This window comes from Danio rerio, chromosome 21 (assembly GCF_052040795.2).
Source record: "Danio rerio strain M-AB ecotype USA chromosome 21, GRCz13ab, whole genome shotgun sequence".
Classification (NCBI taxonomy): domain Eukaryota; kingdom Metazoa; phylum Chordata; class Actinopteri; order Cypriniformes; family Danionidae; genus Danio; species Danio rerio.
In genome coordinates this window covers 2,059,746-2,087,537 of record NC_141041.1, presented here as the reverse complement: position 1 = coordinate 2,087,537, position 27,792 = coordinate 2,059,746, and the positions used below count along the sequence as shown (strand labels likewise).

The 27,792-nt window shown below is 41.3% G+C and overlaps 1 protein-coding gene across 1 annotated transcript; it reads right to left on the bottom strand.

Moving 5' to 3' along the window:
* Positions 1–556: 556 nt before the first annotated feature.
* wdr91 (WD repeat domain 91) lies at positions 557–24,824 on the bottom strand (the record flags this gene model as incomplete). The annotated part of the gene is given in 16 exon segments (NM_205605.1): positions 557–1,096; positions 7,303–7,500; positions 7,970–8,082; positions 10,804–10,912; positions 13,120–13,270; positions 13,846–13,940; positions 15,115–15,265; positions 15,641–15,819; positions 16,360–16,503; positions 18,005–18,173; positions 18,320–18,426; positions 20,357–20,439; positions 22,337–22,544; positions 22,730–22,909; positions 24,688–24,818; positions 24,820–24,824. Coding segments are annotated over 15 exon segments (2,183 nt in total), but the record flags the coding sequence as incomplete, so codon positions are not given.
* Between the last annotated feature and the right edge of the window lie 2,968 nt (positions 24,825–27,792).

Genomic DNA, 27,792 nt, shown 5'->3' with positions numbered 1-27,792 from the left:
GAAAAGAATAATAAATGTTTGTACACTAATGTGCATAACTAATATAGCAAAAAATAATAATATAATGAAACACGACATATTCATAAGCGAGTTATTGAATCATTAACTCAAGAAAAAAATATTGCATAATAAATATATATATATTTACAAATATAAATACATATTTATTTTAGAATATATTTTATATTACAGAAATCAAATTCACTTTTTAATATCATTTTCAGGTTATGATTTAATAACTTGCTTATAAAGACTTCAAATTTCATTACATTAATCAATTTTGAAAAATGTATGCAGTCACATTTAGACACTTAATTATATATTAAATAATAATTCTGACATTTAATCTTATAATTTCAACATGCCAAGCTATAATTTCATTTATGGTATGATTTTTCTTCTTATCTTACTATAAACAGGCTTCAACACCACTGACTTTAATATATTTAATGTTCCTACTCCAGATCTCAATGGCTTCTGACAGTTTTCAAGGTCACACTTTACAATAAGGTTTCACTAGTTAATGCATTTACTAACACAAACTAATAATAAACAATACGTTTATTTATTAAGCATTTATTAATCCTAGTTCAACATTTACTAATGCATTATTGACATTTTAATATTGAGAGCTAAGATTAATAACAATAAATGATTGTATTATCATCAACTGACATGAACAAATACTGTAATAAATGTATCGATCATTGTTTGTTGTTAGTAAACGCATTAACTAACACAACCTTATTGTAAAGTGTTACATTTTTCAAAATATCTTCTTTTCTTTTCAACAGAAAAAACAAGTGAGTAAGCGGAAAGTAAAGGGTGAACTGTCCCTTTAAATCACAGCATCATCATCTTCATAATCTTCTTCCTCATGGGCTCCAAATAGCTACATTTGACCTCCACTATACTTCTATATTTCCAGAGCTCAGGGTTTCTGGGCGAGCAGCGTGCTGAGTTTAATCTTTCCATCCATGGATGCAGTAAGGCAGGTCCCGCAGTCCATGGCTGAGCACCAGTCCACCGTCACCACTGGAGCTTTATGACCAGCCAGAGATAAAACACTCTCCAGACCCGCTTCGGCTTTATTCAGCTGCACAAGAACACACACACACACACTTACATTGTAGCTTACATTCACACTAGAAAATACAAATCAGCTGAAATTTGATCATGTACATTACCAGAACAGTTTCTGAACACGCACGCGCACACACACACACACACACACGCACGCACGCACGCACGCACGCACGCACACACATATACACACATACACACACACACATGCACGCACGCATGCACGCACGCATGCACACACACACACACACACACACACACACACACACACACACACACACACACACACACACACACACACACACACACACACACACACACATATACATATACATATACACGCACACACACACACACATATATACACACACACACACACACACACACACACACACACACACACACACACACACACACACACACACACACACACACACACACACACACACACACACACACACATATATAAAGTTGTTGTTTTTTATGGGTGTTTAATATTTTTAGGACAACTTTGATGAAAGGTTTATGTCTGTTGGACAACTTTTGGCCCGTTTACACTGACTGGTACAGTACGGGTCAGTACGGGTCACCTTTATCAGCCCTGCGTTTCCACTACCTAAAGCAGGGGTGTCCAAACTCGGTCCTGTAGGGCCGGTGTCCTGCATAGTTTAGCTCCAACTTCCTTCAACACATCTGCCTGGAAGTTTCTTGTATACCTAGAAAGAGCTTGATTAGCTGATTCAGGTGTGTTTGATTGGGGTTGGAACTAAACTATGCAGGGCACCGGCCCTCCAGGACTGGGTTTGGACACCCCTGACCTAAAGGGTACCAATGATACCCTTTTGGTGGGCATGGTGTACGACAGAAAGTTTCTGATGTCATTCTTACTCGAGGAAATCTTGCTCAAACTAAAGCCGTACGGGTCGTTCACATATCACATGAGCAGCACTTCTCACTACACAGATGCTTTATACACAGAAATACTTGTTTATAAATGTTCATAACCTTTCTATGAACATGATATGATTATAACTGCAGATCAATGACAGTGTGCAATAGGCTACTGTAACGTCTGCGATTCTATAAAATAAATAAATATATGAACACATACAGCCCCTTACAGTCTCTGATATGTTACCAACTCACTCAAAAAAATCAACTAGGCATGTATTGGATTTACAAAATAAAAATTTGTCAGATTAAAAAGAACAAATCAAGTTTACGTATGTTAAATGATTAATTCATGTTATTTGAAACTGAATCAAGAAATAATCAAATGAATTTGATCAGAACATGTTGATTCAATGAGACTGAGACGCTTCAAATCGACAACTCTCACTCTGGAGAGTCACTTCGCGCATATCAGTAGGTGGCGGTAGTGCGTTTGGATGTCACCATACGAAAACAACAAGAAGAAGTATCACGGCGTGTTTCCGGCACAGTTTGGGAATTGGTTTTCCCAAGAGCTTGAATGTTATGCATGTTATGTTGTTGGCTAAATGTTTCCTATACATTTTATACTTTTACATTTTGAATAGGAGTACCAAAGTGAAGAAAGCTGTTTAAACTCAATTGGTAAAAAAATTATGTTAACGTCCTACAGGTATTGCTTGGGGATCAGTTTTCTTAAGAGCCAAGGTTATTTTGTTGGCTAAATGTTTCTTATACATTTTATATTACATATTACAATTTTGGAGATTATAAAACATTTTGTATCAGAATATTATAGAAGAAATTTGTTTAAATGTGATTGGTGCCTGCTAAAGGCTATAATAAAAGAAATATATATATATATATATATATACAGATGAAGTCAGAATTATTAGCCCCCTTCGATTTTTTTTCTTCTTTTTTAAATAATTTCCAAATGGTGTTTAACAGAGCAAGGACATTTTTACAGTATGTCTGATAATATTTTTTCTTCTGGAGAAAGTCTTATTTGTTTTATTTTGGCTAGAGTAAAAGCAGTTTTGAATTTTTTATGAACCATTTTAGAGACAAAATTATTAGCCTCTTTAAGCTATATTTTTTCTTGATAGTCTACAAAACAAACCACTGTTATACAATAACTTGCCTAATTCCCCTAACCTGCCTAGTTAATTTAATTAACCTAGTTAAGCCTTTAAATGTCACTTTAAGCTGTATAGAAGTGTCTTAAAAATATCATTTAAAATATTATTTACAGTCATCACGGCAAAGATAAAATAAATCAGTTGTTAGAAATGAGTTATTAAAATTATTATGTTTAGAAATGTGTTGAAAAAATCTTCTCTCCCTTAAACAGAAATTGGGGAAAAAATAAACAAGCGGTCTAATAATTTAACGGGGCTAATAATTCTGACTTCAACTGTATGTATATATATATATATATATATATATATATATATATATATATATATATATATATATATATATATATATATATATATATATATATATATATATATATATATATAACATGTTTTCTGTCCTTTTTGTGTTGAATTACTTAATTTGAAATCTTGCTTCATAGTATTGTCATTTAAAAAATGTAATTTAAACAACAATATTGAACAAGAAATTTACTAGCTGATTTAACAAGACGTAATTTTGTTAAAGTAAAGCTTTAGTGTTACATTGAGTAAATTAGAATCATTTTAATTAGAATAACACAATACAAACATTTTGAGTCAATTAGTTGCAAAGAAGTTAGACTGACATATTGAAACCATGTTTTATCTACAAATGTGCTTTGTGTTCATACAACATGTTCAAAGCAGTTCAGGTTTACTTGATTGGATTAGATGCATAAAGGGTGCCACGATTAAATCGTGTTCATTCAACAATTTTTTTTTGAGTGTACAGAAGAACTACACACAGCAGACATTTAGTGCTTATTTGGGTTCAAAAACAACAGGAAATACAGCCCACAGTCAAAGCAGACCTCTCATCTGTGTCTGTAATATTCAGCAGCACATGTAGCCTCTGTTAGAGAGTCATTCTGTCATTCAGAGTTCAGAATAGTCCAAAAGGGGATGATAATAATTAAACATGGCTTAAACCATGCCTTTTGGTACCCTTTTGCCGTGCTAGGTACCCTTTGCAAAGGGTACCCAAAAAGTGGTACGGCACGGTTAGCTTTAAGGTACCTTTTGATGGTAGAAACGGACATAAAAGCGTACCAAACCGAACCGTACCATTCAGTAGAAACAAGCCAACAATGGACTTCTGAGTCTTTTTTAGTCGAGAATGTAGTTGTTTAGATTGCAACTATGCAGTTTATTTATAAGGATAGAGCCTATTTTATTATTTATAATTTTGGAGATTCAGCGCCGGACATCAGCCTGTCACTGAGCAGACCAAAGACGGTTGATGTTTCGCCACAAGATGGCGGCAGAGACAGCATAATAAGCCCTTAGAGGAAAAGAAGTCAGCGTATTTCAAACTCCAGCTGATCAGATCATTATTAATCATGTAGGTGACACTCTGAGTTGATCTCTATCTTGTGTATGTTTCAGTGCTGTATTTATACCATAGTAATCTGCTAGTGTTTGCTTTGCTTTGGATTTTTCGGGGTTAATTATTATCTCAATAATTAAAAATATCTCTATAGACTGATGGCATTTCATGCTGATCAGCCTTATAATCTTAAAATGTGAGCAAAATCAGCTGTTTTGTCTTTACTTTAGACATTACGCTAGAGAATCACTCAAACACTCTACAGTGCTGTTGGTGAATGATCATTGGTTTCTGCTGATCTGACGTCAGCTGCAGATGTGAATGAGTGGAGGAAGAAAGTAGTTCCTCATACAAAATGCTAAGGGTGTCACGATCCTCCAAATCCTCGATTCGATTACATTTTCGATTCTAAAGACACGATTCGATTCGATTTTCGATTATGAATAAATAATTAATGACCAATTAATTATTTGTAGCCTACCGTTTAAACTACCTGACCTGCATGGTCTTTGTTTTACCCATAAACAAATCATACAGTAAATGAATAAAGGCAAGATACACACATAATTACCACCTGTCAATCACTTTTTCTGCAGGACTCGTGAATAGGCAGTGATCTGTGTCGGTATAATGGCATCGGTAAAAAAAAGACGCCCAGCCAACAGTATCTGAGGTGTTCGTTAAAATGACTAAGTACAAGTGAGTGAAAGATTGAAGCAGTCTACTGATACTCTGACTGCCTGAACCTGCTGTCTCGAGCCCATGGCTGTGAGTGCGTCTGTGTGTGTGTGTGTATGTCAGAGGTAGAGAGGAAGGAGAGCTGCTCATAAATGCTACACGCCACTGTGGATGTAAATTCGTTGTCGTTCTAAAATGCCATTTAAAAACAAAGCCAGTGTAAACAGGACCTGAGTGTGCACTTTTCGGGAGCGGATTTGCAACGGGGGCGGGGCGGAGGAACCCTAATACGTACATAGCAGAGCTTGCAAAACTGTGTTGTTTTTTTTGTCGACAACACGAACATTGTCAACATAACTCACTGGAAGTCCAAAATGCTTCCACACCGGCGATTTCATTGAAAGAGGAGAGGGTTTAAGTTCTGTCGATGGGTCTCCTGCGTCTGCAGTTTAACAAGCACTTCAACAAGCCTGTTTTTTCCCGCTTGGCAAGCCAAGCAGACGTGACATGGGGGCGTGGCAGCATCGACGATTCTATTTTTTGATTCGATTATCGAAATTGAGCATAAATTTCGATCGATTTCGATAAAAAAATCGAAATCGTGACACCCCTACAAAATGATTTTAAAACTGTGCTTGATTTCCTTATTTATATACACGATTACGCCGTTGAACTGTTGTATAAACGCAATATCACACTCGTAGCATTGCGAATGTGGCTGCATAGCGTCACTGGTGGGACACTAAAGCAGGTCGCACACCAGAAGCGCCGCTCGGCGCCGCGACACGGCGCGTACATGACAGTTTAAAGTATCGCACACTAGACGCGCACATTCGAATGATATTCAACATGAAACTAATCAGATGGCGCTCTGTGGCGCGGCTGAAAAATGAACTGCGTCTTGAGCCGTCGCCGGGCGCCGCCGACAGCCGCCGACTTGCGGCGCCGGTGTGTGTATCCTGATAGAAACCTATGTTTAGAATTTTAAAATACATGGCGCTGCGTGGCGCTGGTGTGCGACCTGCTTAAGGCCGTACTCACACTAGGTACAGTTGCCTCGAACCGGGCCAAAGCACGCTCGTCCCCCCTCTCGTCTCCCCCGACGGCCCGCACTCACACCACAAACGGGCTTCGGCACGCTTACGTCATCACTGCTGCGCTGTTCAGTGAGAAGCGCTCTCTCACTCAGCAGCACAGAGGAGATTTCTCTAGTTATATTGTTCAGTCGTTAGATATGCAGTCAAATATTTCGCCAAACAGTCCTTAGTGATGCGGGGACATGCAGCCAGATATTTCGCCGAACAGATCCGCCACTTTTGGCGCTCATAAACAATCATGAAGCTCTCGTGCTGCAGGAATGAGGAGGTCTGCTGAAGGCGCGCAGCTGTGGTGCAGTGAGCAGTTCTCGTCTTTAATAAACTACGGCAGTTTGCGTTCACTGAACAGTAAGAATGATTAATAAATCCATATGAAACAGCCCCTTAAAAGTCACGTCTCGCTTTCAGTTTCAGGCTTTGGCACGTTTTGTACTCAGTGTACGTAACTGAGTGTACGTTTTGTGCTTAAGCCCGATTCAGCGCACTCACACTTCTCAAACGATCCGGGACTTTGGCCTTTGGCCTTGACCAACACACACCTCCCACCAGTGCTGATATACAGCCACATCGCACTGCTACTCGTGTGATATTGATCATATATATATATATATATATTTACATACTATTATATATAAAGCAAAATTCTAAATTATACGCCGTCCTTTGGATTATTTTTTCTTTTTTAAATATTTCTCAAATGATGTTTATCAGAGCAAGGAATGTTTCACAGTATTTCCTAAAATATTTGTTTCAACTGGAGAAAGTCTTATTTGTTTTATTTCGGCTAGAATAAAAGCAGTTTTTACATTTCTGCAAACATTTTTTTGTGTGGATATTATTAATTAAGGAAATATTTTATTTTTGATTCAAGCAAAAAAACCCTAGTTGAATTAGACTCGTGTGTAAAGCAGAACTGGGTTTACTGGGTTTTTATCCTGTAGATGTTTCAAGTGATTCGTTCAAAAAGAGTCGATTCACTGTGACAGTAGTTTACTGTGTTTTTTACCCTGTAGATGTTTCCTCCAGTGCTGGAGCAGGTCAGCACATGTTGACCCTCAGAGTCGAAAGCGAAGAGTCGACCGCGGGGAACCTGAACCTGTTTATATCCGCTGTATCCTGATAGAACAAACGGCCCCACAGCATCCTGGGAAAGCGAGTACTCGGACTGCTTCACACCACAGCGGTGGATATTCCACTGAACAAACTGAACACAACACACTGATTAAAACACTGCTAATGCCAACACTGACATGTTAGGAAACAAACATGACGATGCAAATGAACTGAATCACTGAATCACATTCTTCACAGGCACATTTGATTCATTTCAATAGAAACCTATGTGATTAATTATATATATATTATATACATAAATTAATAAAAAGCTGTAATTAGCTATTAAACAACTATTACTAGCTGTTTATTAGTCCATATTAAATGACAAATTATTAGGGTTGTAATCTGTGACACTGTCCAAAAAATCTTTACATTATTCACTTTATTTTGTTGGGCATCTATTGTATTTCATGGTTTAATCAATATAACACAAAAACCACCAGTAGGTGGCGCAAGTCTCTGTCTTAAATTCGTTAAATGGTTCAATAAAGTGATTTGTTCAAAAGAGTTGATTCATTCAGGAAGGAAAGTGCACAGAGAACAATATTTCCCATCACCTTTCCGTCCTCTCCGATGCTGAAGACGGTGTTTTCATCATAGCTGAACTCCACACTGTACACTTCACCATCATGAGCCTTCCAGCTCAACGCGCTCTCATAGCGCTGCATATCTGCACAAAAACATAATCATTATTTTTTAATCCTCAGCGTTTAGCCCTGTGTAAGTCTGAAATTTTATTAATAATGCTCTTAAAATGACTTGATGAAACCTGCAGAAACCCTGGCTCTTAGTACATGATGTAACTACCCAAGAGTCACGCTTTAAATAGGAAAATTATTGAAACTCTGGTCATTTTTTGAGTGAGAGGCTAACAGTCTAATTCAATTCAATGATCTATGCTAGGGGTTTTCAAAGTGTGAGGCGCGCCTCCCCTGGGGGGCGCCAGAGCATGTCAGGGGAGGCGCGGGAAAAATACTATATAATAAAAATATAATTATTAAGTTTAATTATACAAAATGTATTTTTATTATATTTAAACGTTTTAATTAAACAAAGCTAAAAAAATAATACGTCTAAAATAAGAAAACCTTTTTTACCCAGAAGGCCATAGCTGTGAATTCGTTTCTGTTTGGCAAGCCCGCCAATACAGGTATATGCCTGCTAATACAATGGATCGGTTTCTGAGACGCCCCGATTCAAAGCCTTCAAGTTCAGGGCTTAAACCCAAAAGACGACGATATGATGATCAGTTTTTGAGTTTAGGATTTACGTGGACAGGACCAGCTGAGGAACCATGACCTTTATGTGTGGTTTGTCAAGATATTTTGGCTAATGACAGCATGAGACCCGCTAAACTTCGACTGTTTTGACTGGGATGGACAGTTCTTGGATCTGTTTTAAAATCTAGTTTTAAAAACGTCATATTAAAATACTTGTTATTACTCTGTAAATAATTGCACTTTCATGCAAATGATGATAAAAGTGAGTTAACAGTCTGACATCTGTCTGTCTTTATATATATATATATATATGTGTGTGTGTGTGGTGTGTAGTGTGTGTGTGCGTGCGTGTTTGGGAGGAGGGGGGCGCCAATGGATAAGTTGTGTCAAAAGGGAGGCCCACTGTCTTAGACTTTAAATAACCCTGATCTCCCTGCTGAAAAATCCATCTTAAACCAGCTTTGGCTGGTTGGCTGGTTTTAGCTGGTCGACCAGGCTGGTTTTAGAGGGGTTTTGGCCACTTCCAGGCTGGTTTCCAGCCATTTCCAGCCTGGTCTTAGCTGGTCAGGCTGGGAGATGACCAGCTAAAACCAGCTTGACCAGCCTAGCCAGGCTGGGAGCCCAGCCAAAACCAGCTATGTCCAGCTTAAACCAGGCTGGTCAAGCTGGTTTTAGCTGGATTTAGCTGGTCATTTTCCAGCCTGACCAGCTAAGACCAGGCTGGAAATGGCTGGAAACCAGCCTGGAAATGGCCAAAACCCATCTAAAACCAGCCTGGTTGACCAGCTAAAACCAGCCAACCAGCCTAGGCTGGTTTAAGCTGGATTTTTCTGCAGGGCTATGCTAAGCTAAACTAAGCTAAAAGTGCTCCTGTGGACCCAGAGATTGGCTGAATATTACTGACGCCCCAATTACACCAGGTTTCAGGTACTTATTTTGTAAATAGGCTCATTTTACACCTCTCCTAGAGTTAAATAGTATTACTTAAATAGTATTATAAACCCTATTTTGAATGCATTCAGCCAATCTCAATGTCTGCAGACACACTTTTAGCTTAGCTTAGCATAGATCATATAATCAGATTAGACCAGTAATAATAATAACAATAATTTATTACATTTTTATAGCGATTTTCTGGACACTCAAATGGGAATCTCCTCATCCCCCACCAGTGTGCAGCATCTACTTGGATGACGCGATTGGCAGCCATTTTGCGCCAAACCGCACACCATCTGATTGGTGGAGAGGAGACAGAGTGATATGGGGAGGGTTAGGAGGCCATGATGGATAGAGGCTAGTGGGCAAATTTGGCCAGGATGCCGGGGTTAAACCCCTACATTTTTTTTCTAAGGACATCCTGAGATTTTTAACAACCACAGAAAGTCAGGACCTCGGTGTAACGTCTCATCCGAAAGCCAGCGGCGCCCCCTGCTGGCCTCACTAACACCACTTCCAGCAGCAACCTAGTATTTCCATGTGGTCCATCCAGGTATTGACCAGGTGCAGCCCTGCTTAGCTTCAGTGGGCGACCATGTAAGAGTTGTAAGTGTTTATCTCATTTTTTTATGAAAAGCTTGACTCTTCTGTAGCCAGGGCTGGCGCGTCCATAGAGGCGACCTAGGCGGCCGCCTAGGGCGGCAGTATAGAGAGGGCGGCATCCGCGACACCCCCCTTACCACTCGCGTCCTCAGTTGTGTCCGCGACACCTCCCTCACCACCCGCGTCCTCAGTTATATTCGCGCATAGACGACAGAATAGAGAGGGCGGCGTCAGCGACACCTCCATCAGCACCCGCGTGTCCTCAGTTATATCCGTGCATAGGGCGGCAGAATTGAGGTCTGCGACACCCGCGCTTCCTAAGTTATATCCGCACATAGGTCGGCAGAATAGAGAGCGCAGTGTCCGCGACACCTCCCTCCCTCCCTCAGCACCCGCGTGTCCTCAGTTATATCCGTGCATAGTGCGCTGGAAAAGAGGTCCGCCACACCTCACTTCATTTTCATAACCGGTCACTTTCGTTTTCACATTGGGGTTGAGGGCGGCGTGATCGTCCTCTGCCTAGAGCTGCAGTTCAGCTTGCTCCGGCCCTGTCTGTAGCTACATCATATACTAAGACGGACCGGTCAAATTGAAGACTTTTGAAGAGCATTATTAATTACATTTCTTCTTACCGAACAGTCGAATCATCCCGTCCGCCGCTCCCGTCACCAGCAGGTTTCCGTTGTGGTTAAACGCTGTGCAGTTTATTGCGACTGGACCTGGCTCTAACGCAAACTGCAGCTGAACACAAACACAACACAGCCATCATCAGAGTCGGGTGTAAGGCGTTACTGTATTCTGATGACTTTTTTGGGGAAAGCAGTAATGTAGCCAATTACATTTTAAATTTGTGTTGTATATGATTTACAGTTACTATCAGCGGCACGGTGGCTCATAGGTTAGCACTGTCACCTCACAGCAAAAAGGTCGCTGGTTCAATCCTCGGCTGGGTCAGTTGGCATTTTTGTGTGGAGTTTGCATGTTAAATTAGCCGTAGTGTATGAGTGTGTGTGTAAGAATGAGTGTGTATGGGTGTTTCCCAGTACTGGGTTGCAGCTGGAAGGGCATCCGCTGTGTAAAACATAGTTGGTGGTTCATTAAAGGGACTAAGCTGAAGGAAAATGAATGAATGAAATTGTTCGACGTGATAGAAACATTTAAACAGCAGCCACCACACTCCCAACAAAATGCTAAAGACTTTTAATCTAATGAATACAGGTTATAGCCAGGGGTGGGTAGAGTATCCAAAATCTATACTCAAGTAAAAGTACAAGTATTAAAAGAAATTTTTACTCAAGTAAAAGTAACAATGTTAAAAGTTACTCGAGTTAAAGTAAAAAAGTACATAAATATATATTTAGTTGAAGGCCAAATTATTCGCCCTCCTGTGAAATATTCCTGTAAATATTTCCCAAATGTTGTTTAACAGATTCAGGAATTTTTCAAAGTATTTGCTATAATATTTGTTCTTGTGGAGAAAGTCTCATTTGTTTTATTTCAGCTAGAATAAAAGCAGTTTTTAGTAGTTTTGAAGCCATTTTAAGGTCAATATTATTAGCCCGTTAAGCTATACAGAACAAACCATAGTTAATGATTTGCAAATACCCTAACTTGTTGAATGAACCTGGTTAAGCCTTAAATATCAATTGAAAAATATCTAGTATCTTAAAAAATATCTAGTCTAATATTATTTACTGTCATCATGGCAAAGATAAAATAAGTTATTAGTTATGTTATTAGTTATTAAAACTATAGAAATGTGTTGATAAAATGTTCTTTCTGTTAATAATAATAATAATAACAACAACAATAATAATAACAACAACAATAATAATAACAACAATAATAATAACAATAATAATAATAATAATAATAATAACAACAATAATAATAACAATAATAATTATATATATATATATATATATATATATATATATATATATATATATATATATATATATATATATATATATATATATATATATAATTTTATGTTTTAAATATGTAATGAGCAGGGCTAATCAGTTATTCCATTAAACAGCAGTTTCTTTAGTTATCCCATAGTTACTATTAATAAGGTAATAAGGTATTAATAAGATTAATATGTGTTTTTTCAGGTTTGAGCTGTCATTCAGGAATATGTTGCGATGTAAGTTCCTTATGAAACTATTCTTGTTGACATCTTGGAGTAAAACTATAGACTGAACTTGAGGCCGGGTGATCTGGTCTGATAAACTCACTGCACAGACAGCGTGACCGTCCTTCTCGGAACCGCAGATGGCGACATGGCGGGACAGCAGTATAAACTCGCACGTCTTCTTAAACTTCAGTCAATATTCCAAAAAAGGCGGCGCACGCTCTCACCGAAAGCGGGAGATGTGTTTCTATAGCAACCTCACAACCTCTCCAATGTGGCGCCATATGGATCATATTTATCATCATTTGACAGTAACGGAGCACGCCGCCAAATGTAGCGAAGTAAGAGTACTGATTACTCTCTTATAATTTACTTGAGTAAAAGTACACATTTTTGAATGTATTCAAAAAGTAGACGTTACCCAACAATTTTAGTCAAGTAAATGTAACAAAGTAAATGTAACTCGTTATTATCCACCTCTGGTTATAGCTCTTGAAGATTATTAATTAGCTGCTGAGTGACTGATGTTGTTGGTTTGCACAGAATCACAGTTCTGACTTTCATCTTTAAAGCATCTGCAAGTTATTTTATGTTCAAAATCTGAGATTAACTATCTGCTACATGGCAATAAATGTCATGTAAAATGTGTTTGAAACTCCCACTGGGAGCATTTAACCCTGGGTAAAGCACATAATCTGTATATTTAGATTTGGTGAAATGCTCTGGGAGCAAAACACATACCAAAACATGCAATGTCTGCTAAAATAGACACAGGGAAAATAGGTATTTGAGTGCATCTGAGCTTCAGTACCTGCTGTTTGACAGTCTTGGTGTCCCAAAGCAGTAACTGACCAGAAACAGGAGCAGATCCTCGAGTTTCGCTCTCCATCACCGCACCAGAATGAGCCGCGGCAGAGCAAACGAATGACGTCCCGCTCGGGCTACAGGCCAGAGACAGGATCCTGCACACATTTACCTTCATTTCACTCAGCACACACTTTAAAGTACACATGACATCAAATCTAAGCATAGGGATTTTGTTCGCTCACATTGCTAAATCTGTTGTGAACAATTCCTCTGTGTGTGTCATTAAGGACGAAAAGACAGTTTGCCTTTGTAATCTTTAATCGAAACTGAAAATGCACTTTGTTTTGGATTCAATTCACAGATTAGTTCTGTCTGAGGCAGTAGGTGTGGCTAACATACTTAACCACGCCCCTCCAACTGTCAATTTAGACATCAAACAGAAATGGTGAGGAGGAGGAGTCTGTTGGGGTGTAATAACTCTCCTCAAACCCTTTCACGCATCTTTCTGAATGCAATGCCTACTTTACTACATCCAATCAGCTCGCAGTAGAAGAAACCAAGCCACACCCACTGTTTTCTCATTTAATATTATATTTCTCTAAGAACTGCATCACAATATTACAAAAATGTGAATATATCTATTGTTTGTTTCTCTTGATTGTTCTCTCTTTGTTAAAGTTGTATTTTTCCTAACAAATATAATATTATAATATAATATTTGAGGACTCACCGTGGGTGAACGTCATCTATGGTCATCTCATAGAGGCACTTTTTGGCATCCGTGTCATAAAGCTTCACTGTGCCGACGCCACTGCCTAGCAACAACTATAAAAACACCACATAAAAAACACCTTAATACTCATGTGTATTAATACTGGAGCATTAGATACACTTTTGTTCATATTGACATGTAATATATATAATATATATATATATATATATTGTGATCTTCAGAGATACGTTCAGCTGATTAGAAGAAATGGATAAGAAATGTACAATTTTTAATTTAAAATAGTACAGTTAACAAATGTAAAAGTTTGAATTTGAAAAGAAACAGTTAAGACATTTACATTTTGAATTTAAAAGGAAACAGTTAAGACATTTACATTTTTGAATTTGAAAAGAAACAGTTAGGACATTTAAATTTTGAATTTAAAAGGAAACGGTAAAAACGGTTAAAGTTTGAATTTGAAAAGACACAGGACATTTGAATTTTGAATTTGAAAAATAAATCAGTTAAGAAAAATAAAACATTTAAATTAATGTTGATCTTTTGAAGTTTCTATTCATCAAATAATACTGAGATTTAAGTAATAACAGCTTCTACTAAAAATAATATTCAGAAATGTTTCCCGGGTATCAAATCATCACATTATAATGATTTCTGATGCATCCTGTGACTTTAGACATTAGTAATGACGCTGAGAAATATCAGCTTTAAGTCACACAAATAAATTCCACTTTACAATTTATTCACACAGAAAACTGTTCATTTTTCTTTAACTGTTTTTAATGAAATTTAAAATTTGAAATTGAAATTTAAGAAAAAGTAACATGAAAAAACATGAAAATCATACTAACACTTAACAATTGAGGTGTAAATACTTATTAATTAAGAGCCATGAAACATTAATATAATTGAATTATAATATTAAAAAGTACATTCATATGTATTTTGAGCATATTTAAAGTGAAAGTTCACCAGATTTTTTTAAATCTGATGAAAACTAAATGGCTTTTTGTATCGGACCCTGCTTCTTGTTGTTGTTTTGTTCAAAGTATTTTATTTTATTTTATTTAATTCAAATTAAATTGCATTAAGTTAAAGTTTATTTTGTTTGTTTATTTATTTATTTAAATTATTTAATTAATTTGTTTATATTTTAATGTGTGAATGTTCCTTGCCGTGTTGATTATTCTTTGCTGTACAATTTGCAACAATAATAAAAACAAAGTGGTTCTGAAACGGGGCTTTGCTGATTTTTTAACAGTGTTTTACCAGTCTGTCAGGTTTTGCCGCCCATTCCAGAGACAGCAGAGGAGATTTGGACATGATAGTGGCTTTGGTTTGCATGATGGGATTGAAGGCCCAAACCTTCACCACCCCATCCACATCTAGACTGGCCACCCGTCTGCCGGAGCAGTCCACCCTGAACACACAAAACAAACACAACAAATACAATAACACACACATATCCACAACACATTTCCCAAATGATGTCCAACAGAGCAAAGTATGTTTAATTACACATTATTAATCATAATAGTGTTAATAACTCATCTCTCATAACTGATTTATTTTCTCTTTGCCATGATGACAGTCAATAATATTAGACTAGATATTCTTCAAGACACTTCAGCTTAAAGTGACATGTAAAGGCTTCACTAGGGTAATTAGGGTAAAGTTAGGGTAATTAGGCAAGTCATTGTATAACAGTGGTTTGTTCTGGAGACAATTCAAAACTATACTGCTTAAGGGGGCTAATAATATTGACCTTAATTCTGATTGTTCTTTCTGATTGTACCTGCAGTGCATGATGGAGGAGTGATGCTCTCCGTACTCTTCCTGACTCAGCTTTATAAAGGGCTGCTCTGCTCCGGCTCCGCCCACATCACACACTCGCGTCTGATTGGCTGAGTCTGTTTGATCAGGAGGAGCTTCGGTCTGAGTGTCTGGATCTGAATCAGTTTTCTTCTCTGAACCCTGAAACACACACACACACACACACACACACACACACACACACACACACACACACACACACACACACACATTATATTAGATTAAACATTACTGTCATTATGGGTAACAAAATGCCGTTATTACATCTAACCAAAGTGCAAATATAAGCAGTAAGTGGATAAATAATATACAAAATACATGTAGAGTGGGCTCAATGGTTAGCACTGTTGCTTCACAGCAAGAAGGTCGCTGGTTCGCGTCTCGGCTAGGTAAGTTGGTGTTTCTGTGTGGAGTTTGCATGTTCTCCGTGTTGGCGTGGGTTTCCTCCGGGTGTTCTGGTTTCCCCCACAGTCCAAACGCATGCGCTATAGGGGAATTGATGACCTAAATTGGTCGTAGTGTATGTGTGTGTGTGGGTGTGAATGAGTGTGTATGGGTGTTTCCCAGTACTGGGTTGCAGCCGAAAGGGCATCTGCTGTGTAAAGCATATGCTGAAATAGTTGGTGGTTCATTCCACTGTGTATTTAGTACTACTCGTGTGCACTGGTTGTTTTCTCTGACCTGCGCGGCGTGTTTGGAGAACAGCTCTTTCCTCTCCTTCTCGTGGTCTTGATGCCGTCTCTGTCGAGGATGAGACGTGGACAACTCTGCCGTCATGCTGGAAACACTGGGCGGCTTCACCTCTTTATCTTTTGCTTTCGAAGACTGAAAACAAGACAGAGAAATCATCCGATTAGCAGGAAAATGATGTAAACAGGACTGCAAGTAAACAAATAGAGCATAATGGAGTCTTGTTGCTGTAAGTAGTAAGTAAGGGCAAGTAGTAAGGACAACAGCTCCAGTGCTTCACCACACACCAGCTATTGGGGGAGTGGAGAGACCATAACAGAGCCAACTGAGTGGATGGGGATGATTAGGAGGCCATAATTGAGGGAATTTGGCCAGGATACACCCCTACTCCTTACCAGAAGTGCCATGAGATTATTAATAACCAAAGAGAGTCAGGACCTCAGTTTAACGTCTCATCCGAAAGATGGCGCTCACTGACAGTATAGTGTCCTCTTCACTATACTGGGGCATTGGGACCTATACAGAATGCTGTTGATCACAATTTGATCGCCCCCTACTGGCCTCACTAACACCACTGCCAACAGCAGCCTAGTTTTCCCATGTGGTCTCCCATCCAGGTACTGACCAGGCTCAGTCCTGCTTAGCTTCGGTGAGTAACCACTCATGGGCTGCAGGGTGATATGGCTGGATGTAGAGATCTGCGCGGGACTAAATTTTGAATCCCGCTCCCGCCCGCACCCGCCAGGTTTTAGCCCGAACCCGACCGCTCCCGCTTACATTAAGAATTCATTGTCCCGCTGCCCGACCCGCCCCGTTTTCTGGCCGCCGTGCCCGATCCCGCTAAAGAGCGGGGGAGAACAAAACCGAAAATCCCCCAGCTATACAGTCCAGACAGCCAAGCTGTCTGTATAAACACACACAAACACAGCACCAAGCACACACACACAGACAAATCTCTCTCTCTCATACGCGCGCACGCACTAACACACACACAAGCACCAAGCAGACACACAGGCGTTTGCTGTTATATCAACTCAAAGGCTTGTAATACCATGCATCAAGTACCAATGTAATACCAAAAGGTTTTATATAAAGGTTTATAAATACTGAGTCGCGCCAGCTCCGGGCCGCAGCGCACATTACTCTCGGGCCGATTCCGGCGCGGTCCGTGAGGATGCGGCAGCGTTGGCTCGCTTACGGCCGCTGCATCTGGCCCGATTGATTCGTGAGTCCACAGTGAGTCCACAAGCATCCGGAGTCCGGCAGCCGGAGCCAGGCTGAGTGGTAAGTCTCCGGCAGGCAAGAATCTAGCCGGAACTGGCCCGATTGTATTTTGCTATCTGGGAAAGCTCTCTCCCTCTCATTCGCACGCACGCGCACTAACATACACACACACAAGCACACACACACACACACACACAGGCAAAGCGCTCTCTCTCTCTCTCTCTCTCTCTCTCTCATTCGCATAGCAATATCTGCGATATTGCTAGACAGCCCGCTCCCGTCCCAAATTAAACCCGTTACCGACCGCTCTCGCGATTTATTTGGAAATTTATTCCCGCGCCGTAGAAATCTGGTCGGGTCCTGCGGCGCCCGCGGGACAGCCGCAGGAATGCAGACCTCTAGCTGGATGTACCTGCATGGCAGCGGCGGCGTCCTTCCGCCCGAGTGCGCTCTGTGTGGGGGACGACTGTGGCCCCGGGGCTGTTCTGCCAGGAGCCCGGCGGCCCTGAGGCAGGAAAGTGGAGAAGAAGTTTCTGGATGGAGTGGCCATGTTGACGTTCCTCTGACTGGACACCAGATCTCTGAGAAAACACACCAAACATCAACACATACATTTCGTTAATGCACAATTTACAGATCTGAGGCTGATCTGGCTCCATGGTTTCTCCACTCATGTCAGGATTATTTGTGTAATAGTGTACTGAAGCAGTGTGTTTGAGTGTCTCACAGCTCAGTGTCTCCCAGTCGGTCCATGTGCTGCACGTATGGAGGGAGTTTATGATGCACCATCTGCTCGTCTTTCTTCAGTCGAGACTCACCCTGAAGAGCGAACACCTGCAGCGGACGGAGAGAGAGAGACACACACAGCATCAGCGCATACAAGATCAGCTGGAGATCACAACATTCTGTCAATGTTGATTTATGGAGTTTATACGTTATTATTCTATTATCTATATTATGTGGTGTGTGTGTGTGTGTATATGACTGAGAGAGTGAGTGGGTGAGTAATTGAGTGTGTGTGTGCGAGCATGAGTGAGTGTGAGTGCAAGAGTAAGTGCATGCATACATGTGTGTGTGCATGTATGAGAGTATTGGTATGCCTATGTGCCTGTGCATGCATGCATGTGTCTGTGTGTGCGTAATTGAGTGTGTGTGTGTGCACGTGCGTCTGAGTGTGTGTGTACAGGTGTGTGAGTGCGTGTATTAGAGTAGGTGTATGCCTATGTGCCTGTGCATGCATGCAAGTGTCTGTGTGTGCGTAATTAAGTGTGTGTGCGCACGTGCGTCTGAGTGTGTGTGTACAGGTGTGTGAGTGCGTGTATTAGAGTAGGTGTATGCCTATGTGCCTGTGCATGCATGCAAGTGTCTGTGTGTGCGTAATTGAGTGTGTGTGTGCATGTGCGTCTGTGTCTGAGTGTGTGTGTACAGGTGTGTGAGTGCGTGTATGAGAGTATGTGTATGCGTATGTGCTTGTGCATGCATGCAAGAGTGTCTGTGCGAGTGTAATTGAGTGTGTGAGTGAGTGTGCACAAGTGTGTAAGTGCGTGCATGAGAGTCTGTGTGTGTGTATGTACTTGAGCATGCATGCATGAGTGTCTGTGTGTGTGTAATTGAGTGTGTGTGTGCATGTGCGTCTGAGTGTGTGTGTACAGGTGTGTGAGTGCGTGCATGAGAGTCTGTGTGTGTGTATGTAGTTGTGCATGCATGCATGAGTGTCTGTGTGTGTGTAATTGAGTGTGTGTGTGTGCATGTGCGTCTGAGTGTGTGTGTACAGGTGTGTGAGTGCGTGTATGAGAGTAAGTGTGTGCGTATGTGCCTGTGCATGCATGCAAGAGTGTCTGTGTGAGTGTAATTGAGTGTGTGTGTGTGTGTATATGCATCTGAGTGTGTGAGTGAGTGTGCACAAGTGTGTGAGTGCGTGCATGAGAGTCTGCGTGTGTGTATGTGCCTGTGCATGCATGCAAGTCTGTGTGTGCGCCTGAGTGTGTGTGTGTACAGGTGTGTGAGTGCGTGTATGAGAGTAAGTGTGTGCGTATGTGCCTGTGCATACATGCAAGAGTGTCTGTGTGAGTGTAATTGAGTGTGTGTGTGTGTGTGTATATGCATCTGAGTGCGTGAGTGAGTGTGCACAAGTGTGTGCATGAGAGTCTGTGTGTGTATGTGCTTGTGCATGCATGCATGAGTGTCTGTGTGTGTGCAATTGAGTGTGCGTCTGCGTCTGAGTGCGTGTGTACAGGTGTGTGTGTGCGTGTATGAGAGTATGTGTATGCGTATGTGCCTGTGCATGCATGCAAGAGTGTCTGTGTGAGTGTAATTGAGCGTGTGTGTGTGTATATGCATCTGAGTGCGTGAGTGAGTGTGCACAAGTGTGTGAGTGCGTGCATGAGAGTCTGTGTGTGTGTGTATGTGCTTGAGCATGCATGCATGAGTGTCTGTGTGTGTGTAATTGAGAATGTGTGTGTGAATACATGCGTTCATGAGTGTGGGTGCGCACATGTCTGTTTTTGTGAATTGTGGGGACATTATATAGGTCTCCATTGTTTTCACACTATATAAACTGTATTTTCAATAGGCCTAACCCCACCATACCCCCCGTGTACAGATTGAGAAGCTTTTGGAGAAATGAACATCAGCAATGTCCTCATATTTCACCACCTTCTTGTAATACTTATGTCATTATACAAGTTTGTGTCCTGAACTGTCACAATAACATGTAGACGTGTGTGTGTGTGTGTGTGTGTGTGTGTGTGTGTGTGTGTGTTACCGTCTGTCGGAGTTGTTCGTTGTCCTCTTGCAGGCTGGTGATCCTCTGAACTTCACTGTCGAAACTCAGCAGCGCAGGCAGAGGTGAACAAGTTAAAGAGCTCAACAGCATCTTCATCAACAGCAGGATTAAACATGATCAGATTAAACACTGAACACTGAATTCATGAAAAATGATCTTGTAAGTTGTTTTCAATCTGTATTTCAAGCAGTATTATAATAAATTGTATTATAACAATTGAACTAATTCTATTTAAACTTAATCTGAAAAGCACATACTTCTGGTTCATATAATGACATATTTGACTGTATTAGAGCACATCTCTGCTCATAATAGCGTCTGTATGGGGTCTGGATATGCATGCTGAGTAATATAATGGTATATTTGACTGTATTAGAGCACATCTCTGGTCATAATTATTATAATAGCGTCTGTATGGGGTCTAGATATGTATGCGGAGTAATATGATGGTATATTTTACTGTTTTAGTGTCCATCTATGGTCATAATAGTGTCTATATGGGGTCTGGATATGCATGCTGGGTTATATAATGGCATATTTGACTGTATTAGAGCACATATCAGGTCATAATAGCGTCTGTATGGGGTCTGGATATGCATGCTGAGTTATATGACTGTATATAGTACTGTATTAATGCCCATCTTTGGTCATAATAGCATCTGTCTGGGGTCTGGATATGCATGCTGAGTTATCTGATGGTATATTTGACTGTATTAGAGAAAATCTCTGGTCATAATAGTTATAATAGCAGCTGTATGAGGTGTAGATATGCATGCTGAGTAATATGATGGCATATTTTACTGTGTTAGAGCCCATCTCTGATCATAATAGCGTCTGTATGGGGTCTGGATATGCATGCTGAGTAATATAATGGTATATTTGACTGTATTAGAGCACATCTCTGCTCATAATTATTATAATAGCGTCTGTATGGGGTCTAGATATGTATGCGGAGTAATATGATGGTATATTTTACTGTTTTAGTGTCCATCTATGGTCATAATAGTGTCTATATGGGGTCTGGATATGCATGCTGGGTTATATAATGGCATATTTGACTGTATTAGAGCACATATCAGGTCATAATAGCGTCTGTATGGGATCTGGATATGCATGCTGGGTAAAAAAAACTGTATATAGTACTGTATTAGAGCACATTTCTGGTCATAATAGCGTCTGTATGGGGTCTGGATATGCATGCTGAGTTAAATGACAGTATATTTGACTGTGTTAGAGCACATCTCTGGTCATTATAGCGTCTGTATGGGGTCTGGATATGCATGCTGAGTTATCTGATGGTATATTTGACTGTATTAGAGCTCATCTCTGGTCATAATAGTTGTAATAGCAGCTGTATGTGGTGTAGATATGCATGCTGAGTAATATGATGGCATATTTTACTGTGTTAGAGCCCATCTCTGGTCATAATAGCAGCTGTATGGGGTCTGGATATGCATGCTGGGTTATATGATGGTATATTTGACAGTATTAGAGCCCATCTCAGGTCATAATAGCGTCTGTATGGGGTCTGGATAAGCATGCCGAGTTATCTGACTGAATATTTGACTGTATTAGAGTACATCTCTGGTCACAATAGCATCTGTCTGGGGTCTGGATATGCATGCTGGGTTCTATGATGGTATATTTGACTGTATTAGAGAAAATCTCTGGTCATAATAGTTGTAATAGCAGCTGTATGTGGTGTAGATATGCATGCTGGGTTATATGATGGCATATTTTACTGTGTTAGAGCACATCTCTGGTCATAATAGTGTCTGTATGTGGTCTGCATATGCATGCTGAGTTATCTGATGGTATATTTGACAGTATTAGAGCCCATCTCTGGTCACAATAGCTTCTGTCTGGGGTCTGGATATGCATGCTAGGTTATGTGATGGTATATTTGACATATTAGTGTCCATCTCTGCTCATAACAGCGGCTGTATGGGGTCTGGATATGCATGCACTGGAACAGCACACTGAGGAAGTTGTGCAGGGACACCAGGAAGGTGTCGGCCCACTGGCGGGAGAAATACGCAGAGAAACTGGGATTCTGCTCTGGAGCCGGAATGAAGGGCAGAGAGAACCAGTCGCGCCACTCAGCCTGAGCCTGCAGCTCCAGCGCCTGCTTCTGGAAGAACTCCTGCGTCTTCTCCACGTTCTTCACCTGACACAGTCATTACAAACACACATGCTTTCATTAATGAACATATAACACATTGCTCATATAAGAGGTGTGTGTGTGTGTGTGTGTGTGTGTGTGTGTGTGTGTGTGTGTGTGTGTGTGTGTATAAGATAGATGGCTGGTCCCAGAGTTGCTGAGGGTGGGCTTGTATGTGTGTGTGCGCGCACCTGAACAGTGTGTATGAGGTAGAAGCGGTACAGGCTGGTCCTCAGTTTGCTGACGGTGGGCTTGTAAACGTCCTCCAGCCTGCAGAAGAGCCGGCGCTCCAGGTTGGCCCAGTACTCCTTCAGTCCGGTCAGATCACAGCTCTGGATGAGCAGCTGCAGCTGATCCATGATCTTATCCACCTGCAGATCAATCATCCACCATCAATACACACATGCACGCTCACACACACACACACACACACACACACACACACACACACACACGCTTGTTCACACACAGACATAAGCCTGCTTGCACATACACATACTCACACAAACTCACTCACACACACACACACACGCTCACAAGCACACATAAAGGCATGCTTGCTGACGCGCACACACACACACACACACCCATGCACACATACACGCACACTTGATCGCATACACATACTTGCTCACATGCACACACACATGCAAACTTGCTCACACACACACTCGCACACACGCAAACATACGTATACGCTTGCTGGCACACACACACACACACACACACACACATACTCACACACATACATGCATACACTTGCTGACATGTGTGCACACACACACTCGCTCGCTCGCTCACATGCATGCACGCATAAACACATGCTTGCTTGCACACACACACATACATACACGCATGCTTGATCGCATGCACGCATACATGCAAACTTGCTCACACACACACTCGAATGCACGCAAACATGTACATGATTGCTGGCACACACTCCCACACTGGCTCACATGCACGCTTACACACATGGACGCATGCACCCACACTCACTCACATACACGCATTTTTGCTCACACACACTCTCACACACATGCTCGCTTCAACACACACACACACACACACACACACACACACGCACGTACACACACTCCCACACTGGCTCGCATGCACCCTTACACACATGGACGCATGCACCCACACTCACTCACATACACGCATTTTTGCTCACACATACACACACACACACACACACACACACACACACACACACACACATGCTCGCTTGAACAAACACATGCACGTACACACACTCCCAAACTGGCTCGCATGCACGCTTACACACATGGACGCATGCACCCACACTCACTCACATACACGCATTTTTGCTCACACACACACACACACTCTCACACACATGCTCACTTGAACACACACACACACACGCACGTACGTACGTACACACACTCCCACACTGGCTCGCATGCACGTTTACACACATGGACGCATGCACCCACACTCACTCACATACACGCATTTTTGCTCACACACACACACACTCTCACACACATGCTCACTTGAACACACACATACACGCACGTACGTACGTACACACACTCCCACACTGGCTCGCATGCACGCTTACACACATGGACGCATGCACCCACACTCACTCACATACACGCATTTTTGCTCACACATACACACACACACTCTCACACACATGCTCGCTCGAACACACACACACGCACGTACGTACACACACTCCCACACTGGCTCGCATGCACCCTTACACACATGGACGCATGCACCCACACTCACTCACATACATGCATTTTTGCTCACACACACACTCTAACACACATGCTCACTTGAACACACACACACACACACATGCACGTACGTACGTACACACACTCCCACACTGGCTCGCATGCACCCACACTCACTCACATACACACATTTTTGCTCACACACACACACACACACACACTCTTACACACATGCTCGCTTGAACACACACACACACACACACGCACGTACGTACGTACATACACACACTCCCACACTGGCTCGCATGCACCCTTACACACATGGACGCATGCACCCACACTCACTCACATACACACATTTTTGCTCACACACACAAACACACACACACACACATGCTCGCTTGAACACACGCGCGTACACACACACTGACCCTGAAGCCCTTCTCCTTGTCTGTTTTGATCTCGGAGTCCAGGTGTTTGAGTGTGCTGGTGAAGCCTCGGTAGATCAGGTACTCTCTCACCAGATCATCTGTTCTCTCCACCGCAGACGCCATCACACACACACTGCAACACACAAGACAGACAGACAGAGCAAAATCTCAGCATTAGGTATCCAGTACAAACCCAAAAACCCAACGGCTTTATGTCCCGTTTTACGCTTGAGCAACTAAATGAACGCCAAATTTATTTAACTGGTTGTATTTTAATTACATTACAACATCGATGCTGTGAAAGGAACTGTATAAAATGGAAAAAAGTTCCAGATCACGGGAAGTTTATCAGTATGGGAACAACACTAGCTCGGCATATACCCATATCGCCAGCATCAACGCTTTAGCACAATAACGAAATAACATTCAAAAATACCTAATAATTTGATTATCATTTATTCATATTATTTAAAATTTACTTCATGTATTCCCTGCAGAAATAATCCAGCTTAAACCAGCCTAGGCTGGTAAGCTGGTTTTAGCTGGTCGACCAGGCTGGTTTTAGAGGGGTTTTTGGTCATTTCCAGGCTGCTCATTTCCAGAAACTGACCAGCAAAATCCAGTTAAAACCAGCTTGACCAGCCTGGTTTAAGCTGGACATAGCTGGTTTTGGCTGGGCTCCCAGCCTGGCTAGGCTGGTCAAGCTGGTTTTAGCTGGTCATCTCCCAGCCTGACCAGCTAAGACCAGGCTGGAAATGGCTGGAAACCAGCCTGGAAGTGGCCAAAACCCCTCTAAAACCAGCCTGGTCGACCAGCTAAAACCAGCCAACCAGCCTAGGCTGGTTTAAGCTGTTTTTTTCAGTTGGGTTTTAATGTTGCTAAAAATATTAGTTTTATTTATTTAGTAATATATTTTAGTATTACTTTTAACATTACGCTTGAATGTATTTACGTTTGTGAGCTTATATTTAAGCTTACTAACATTGTTATCTTTATTTTAACAGTGTTATAATATATGTACAAACACAGATCATGTGTATAAATGCGATGTTTTCCATGCACGAACTATTACATTGCATTCATTTAGATTAAGCTGGAGATTCCTAATCAATAAGCGCATATTAGAGGTGCAATCACACACACACACACACACACACACTCACACACACACACACACACACACACACACACACACACACACACACACACACACACACACACACAAAAGCCTCGTTTTAAATGCTGCTTCTGTAAAGCGTTTAAATAAAATGACCAAACAGTAAATAATGAGTCTTCCAGTGTGTTTCTCACTCATGTGGATGCTCTGAGACAAACACGACTTCATGCATGACACGTGCTGTTCACTTCCGCTTTACATGTGGCTACATTTATCTACAAATACACGCAAATACAACATGTATACAATGGAAACAAATATATATTTATAAGGATTAAACAGGCTCTTACTTCACTGCCTGAAAGCGTTTCTTCCTGTTTTTGCCTTCTGCTCGTCATGTGACTGCTGGTGTCACGTGAAGTCTCCAGTGTCATGTGAAGATGTCAGCTGATCCTCCGCCAGAGGGCGCGCGTTAACAACAAACCGAACTTTAACACTCCCTTTAAAACACCGTGCAATGCTTTTAGTGTGTTTTAGCATGCTGTTATGCAGTGCACTGTGTTGTGCTTTCATTTTCAATTTGATGAGAATATCCACAGTTTGTTGGAAGACAAAGCCCACAACAATACAGAAATCAAGCACATTTCTACCACAATATTCGTTTTTCTACTTTTTTACATAATATGCATACACTAATTTTCCCTGTTTTATAACAAAAATCATATATTAAAAAATATAGAAAGATAATATATTATGATACACTCACCGGCCACTTTATTAGGTACACCTGTCCAAGTTGCTTGCTAACGCAAATTTCTAATCAGCCAATCACATGGCAGCAGCTCAATGCATTTAGGCATGTAGACATGGTCAAGACGATCTGCTGCAGTTCAAAGCGAGGATCGGAATGGGGAAGAAAGAGGATTTAAGTGACTTTGAACGTGGCATGGTTGTTGCTGCCAGACGGGCTGCTCTGAGTATTTCAGAAACTGCTGATCTACTGGGATTTTCACGCACAACCATCTCTAGGGTTTACAGAGAATGGTCTGACGAAGAGGAAATATCCAGTGAGCGGCAGTTCTGTGGGCGCAAATGCCTTGTTGATGCCAGAGGTCAGAGGAGAATGGCCAGACTGGTTCCAGCTGATAGAAAGGCAACAGTAACTCAAATAAGCACTCGTTACAACCGAGCTCTGCAGAAGAGCATCTCTGAACACACAACACGTCCAACCTTGAGGCGGATGGGCTACAGCAGCAGAAGAGCACACCGGGTGCCGCTCCTGTCAGCTAAGAACAGGAAACTGAGGCTACAATTCACACAGACTCACCAAAACTGGACAATAGAAGATTGGAGAAACGTTGCTGCTCTGATGAGTCTCCATTTCTGCTGACACATTCAGATGCTCGGCTCACAATTTGGCATCAACAACATGAAAGCATGGATCCATCCTGCCTTGTATCAGTGGTTCAGGCTGGTGGTGGTGGTGTAATGGTGTGGGGGAGATTTTCTTGGCACACTTTGGGTCCATTAGTACCAATTGAGCATCAACGCCACAGCCTACCTGAGTATTGCTGCTGACCATGTCCATCCCTTTATGAGCACAGTGTCTCCATCTTCTGATGGCTACTTCCAGCAGGATAACGCACCATGTCATAAAGCGTGAATCATCTCAGACTGGTTTCTTGAACATGACGATGAGTTCACTGTACTCAAATGGCCTCCACAGTCACCAGAGCTCAATCCAATAGAGCAGCTTTGGGATGTGGTGGAACGGGAGATTGGCATCATGGATGTGCAGCCGACAAATCTGCAGCAACTGTGTGATGCTATCATGTCAATATGGAGCAAAATCTCTGAGGAATATTTCCAGTATCTTGTTGAATCTACGCCATGAAGGATTAAGGCAGTTCTGAAGGCAAAAGGGTCCAACCCGATAGTAATAAGGTGTACCTAATAAAGTGGCCGGTTAGTTTATATGTGAGTAGATG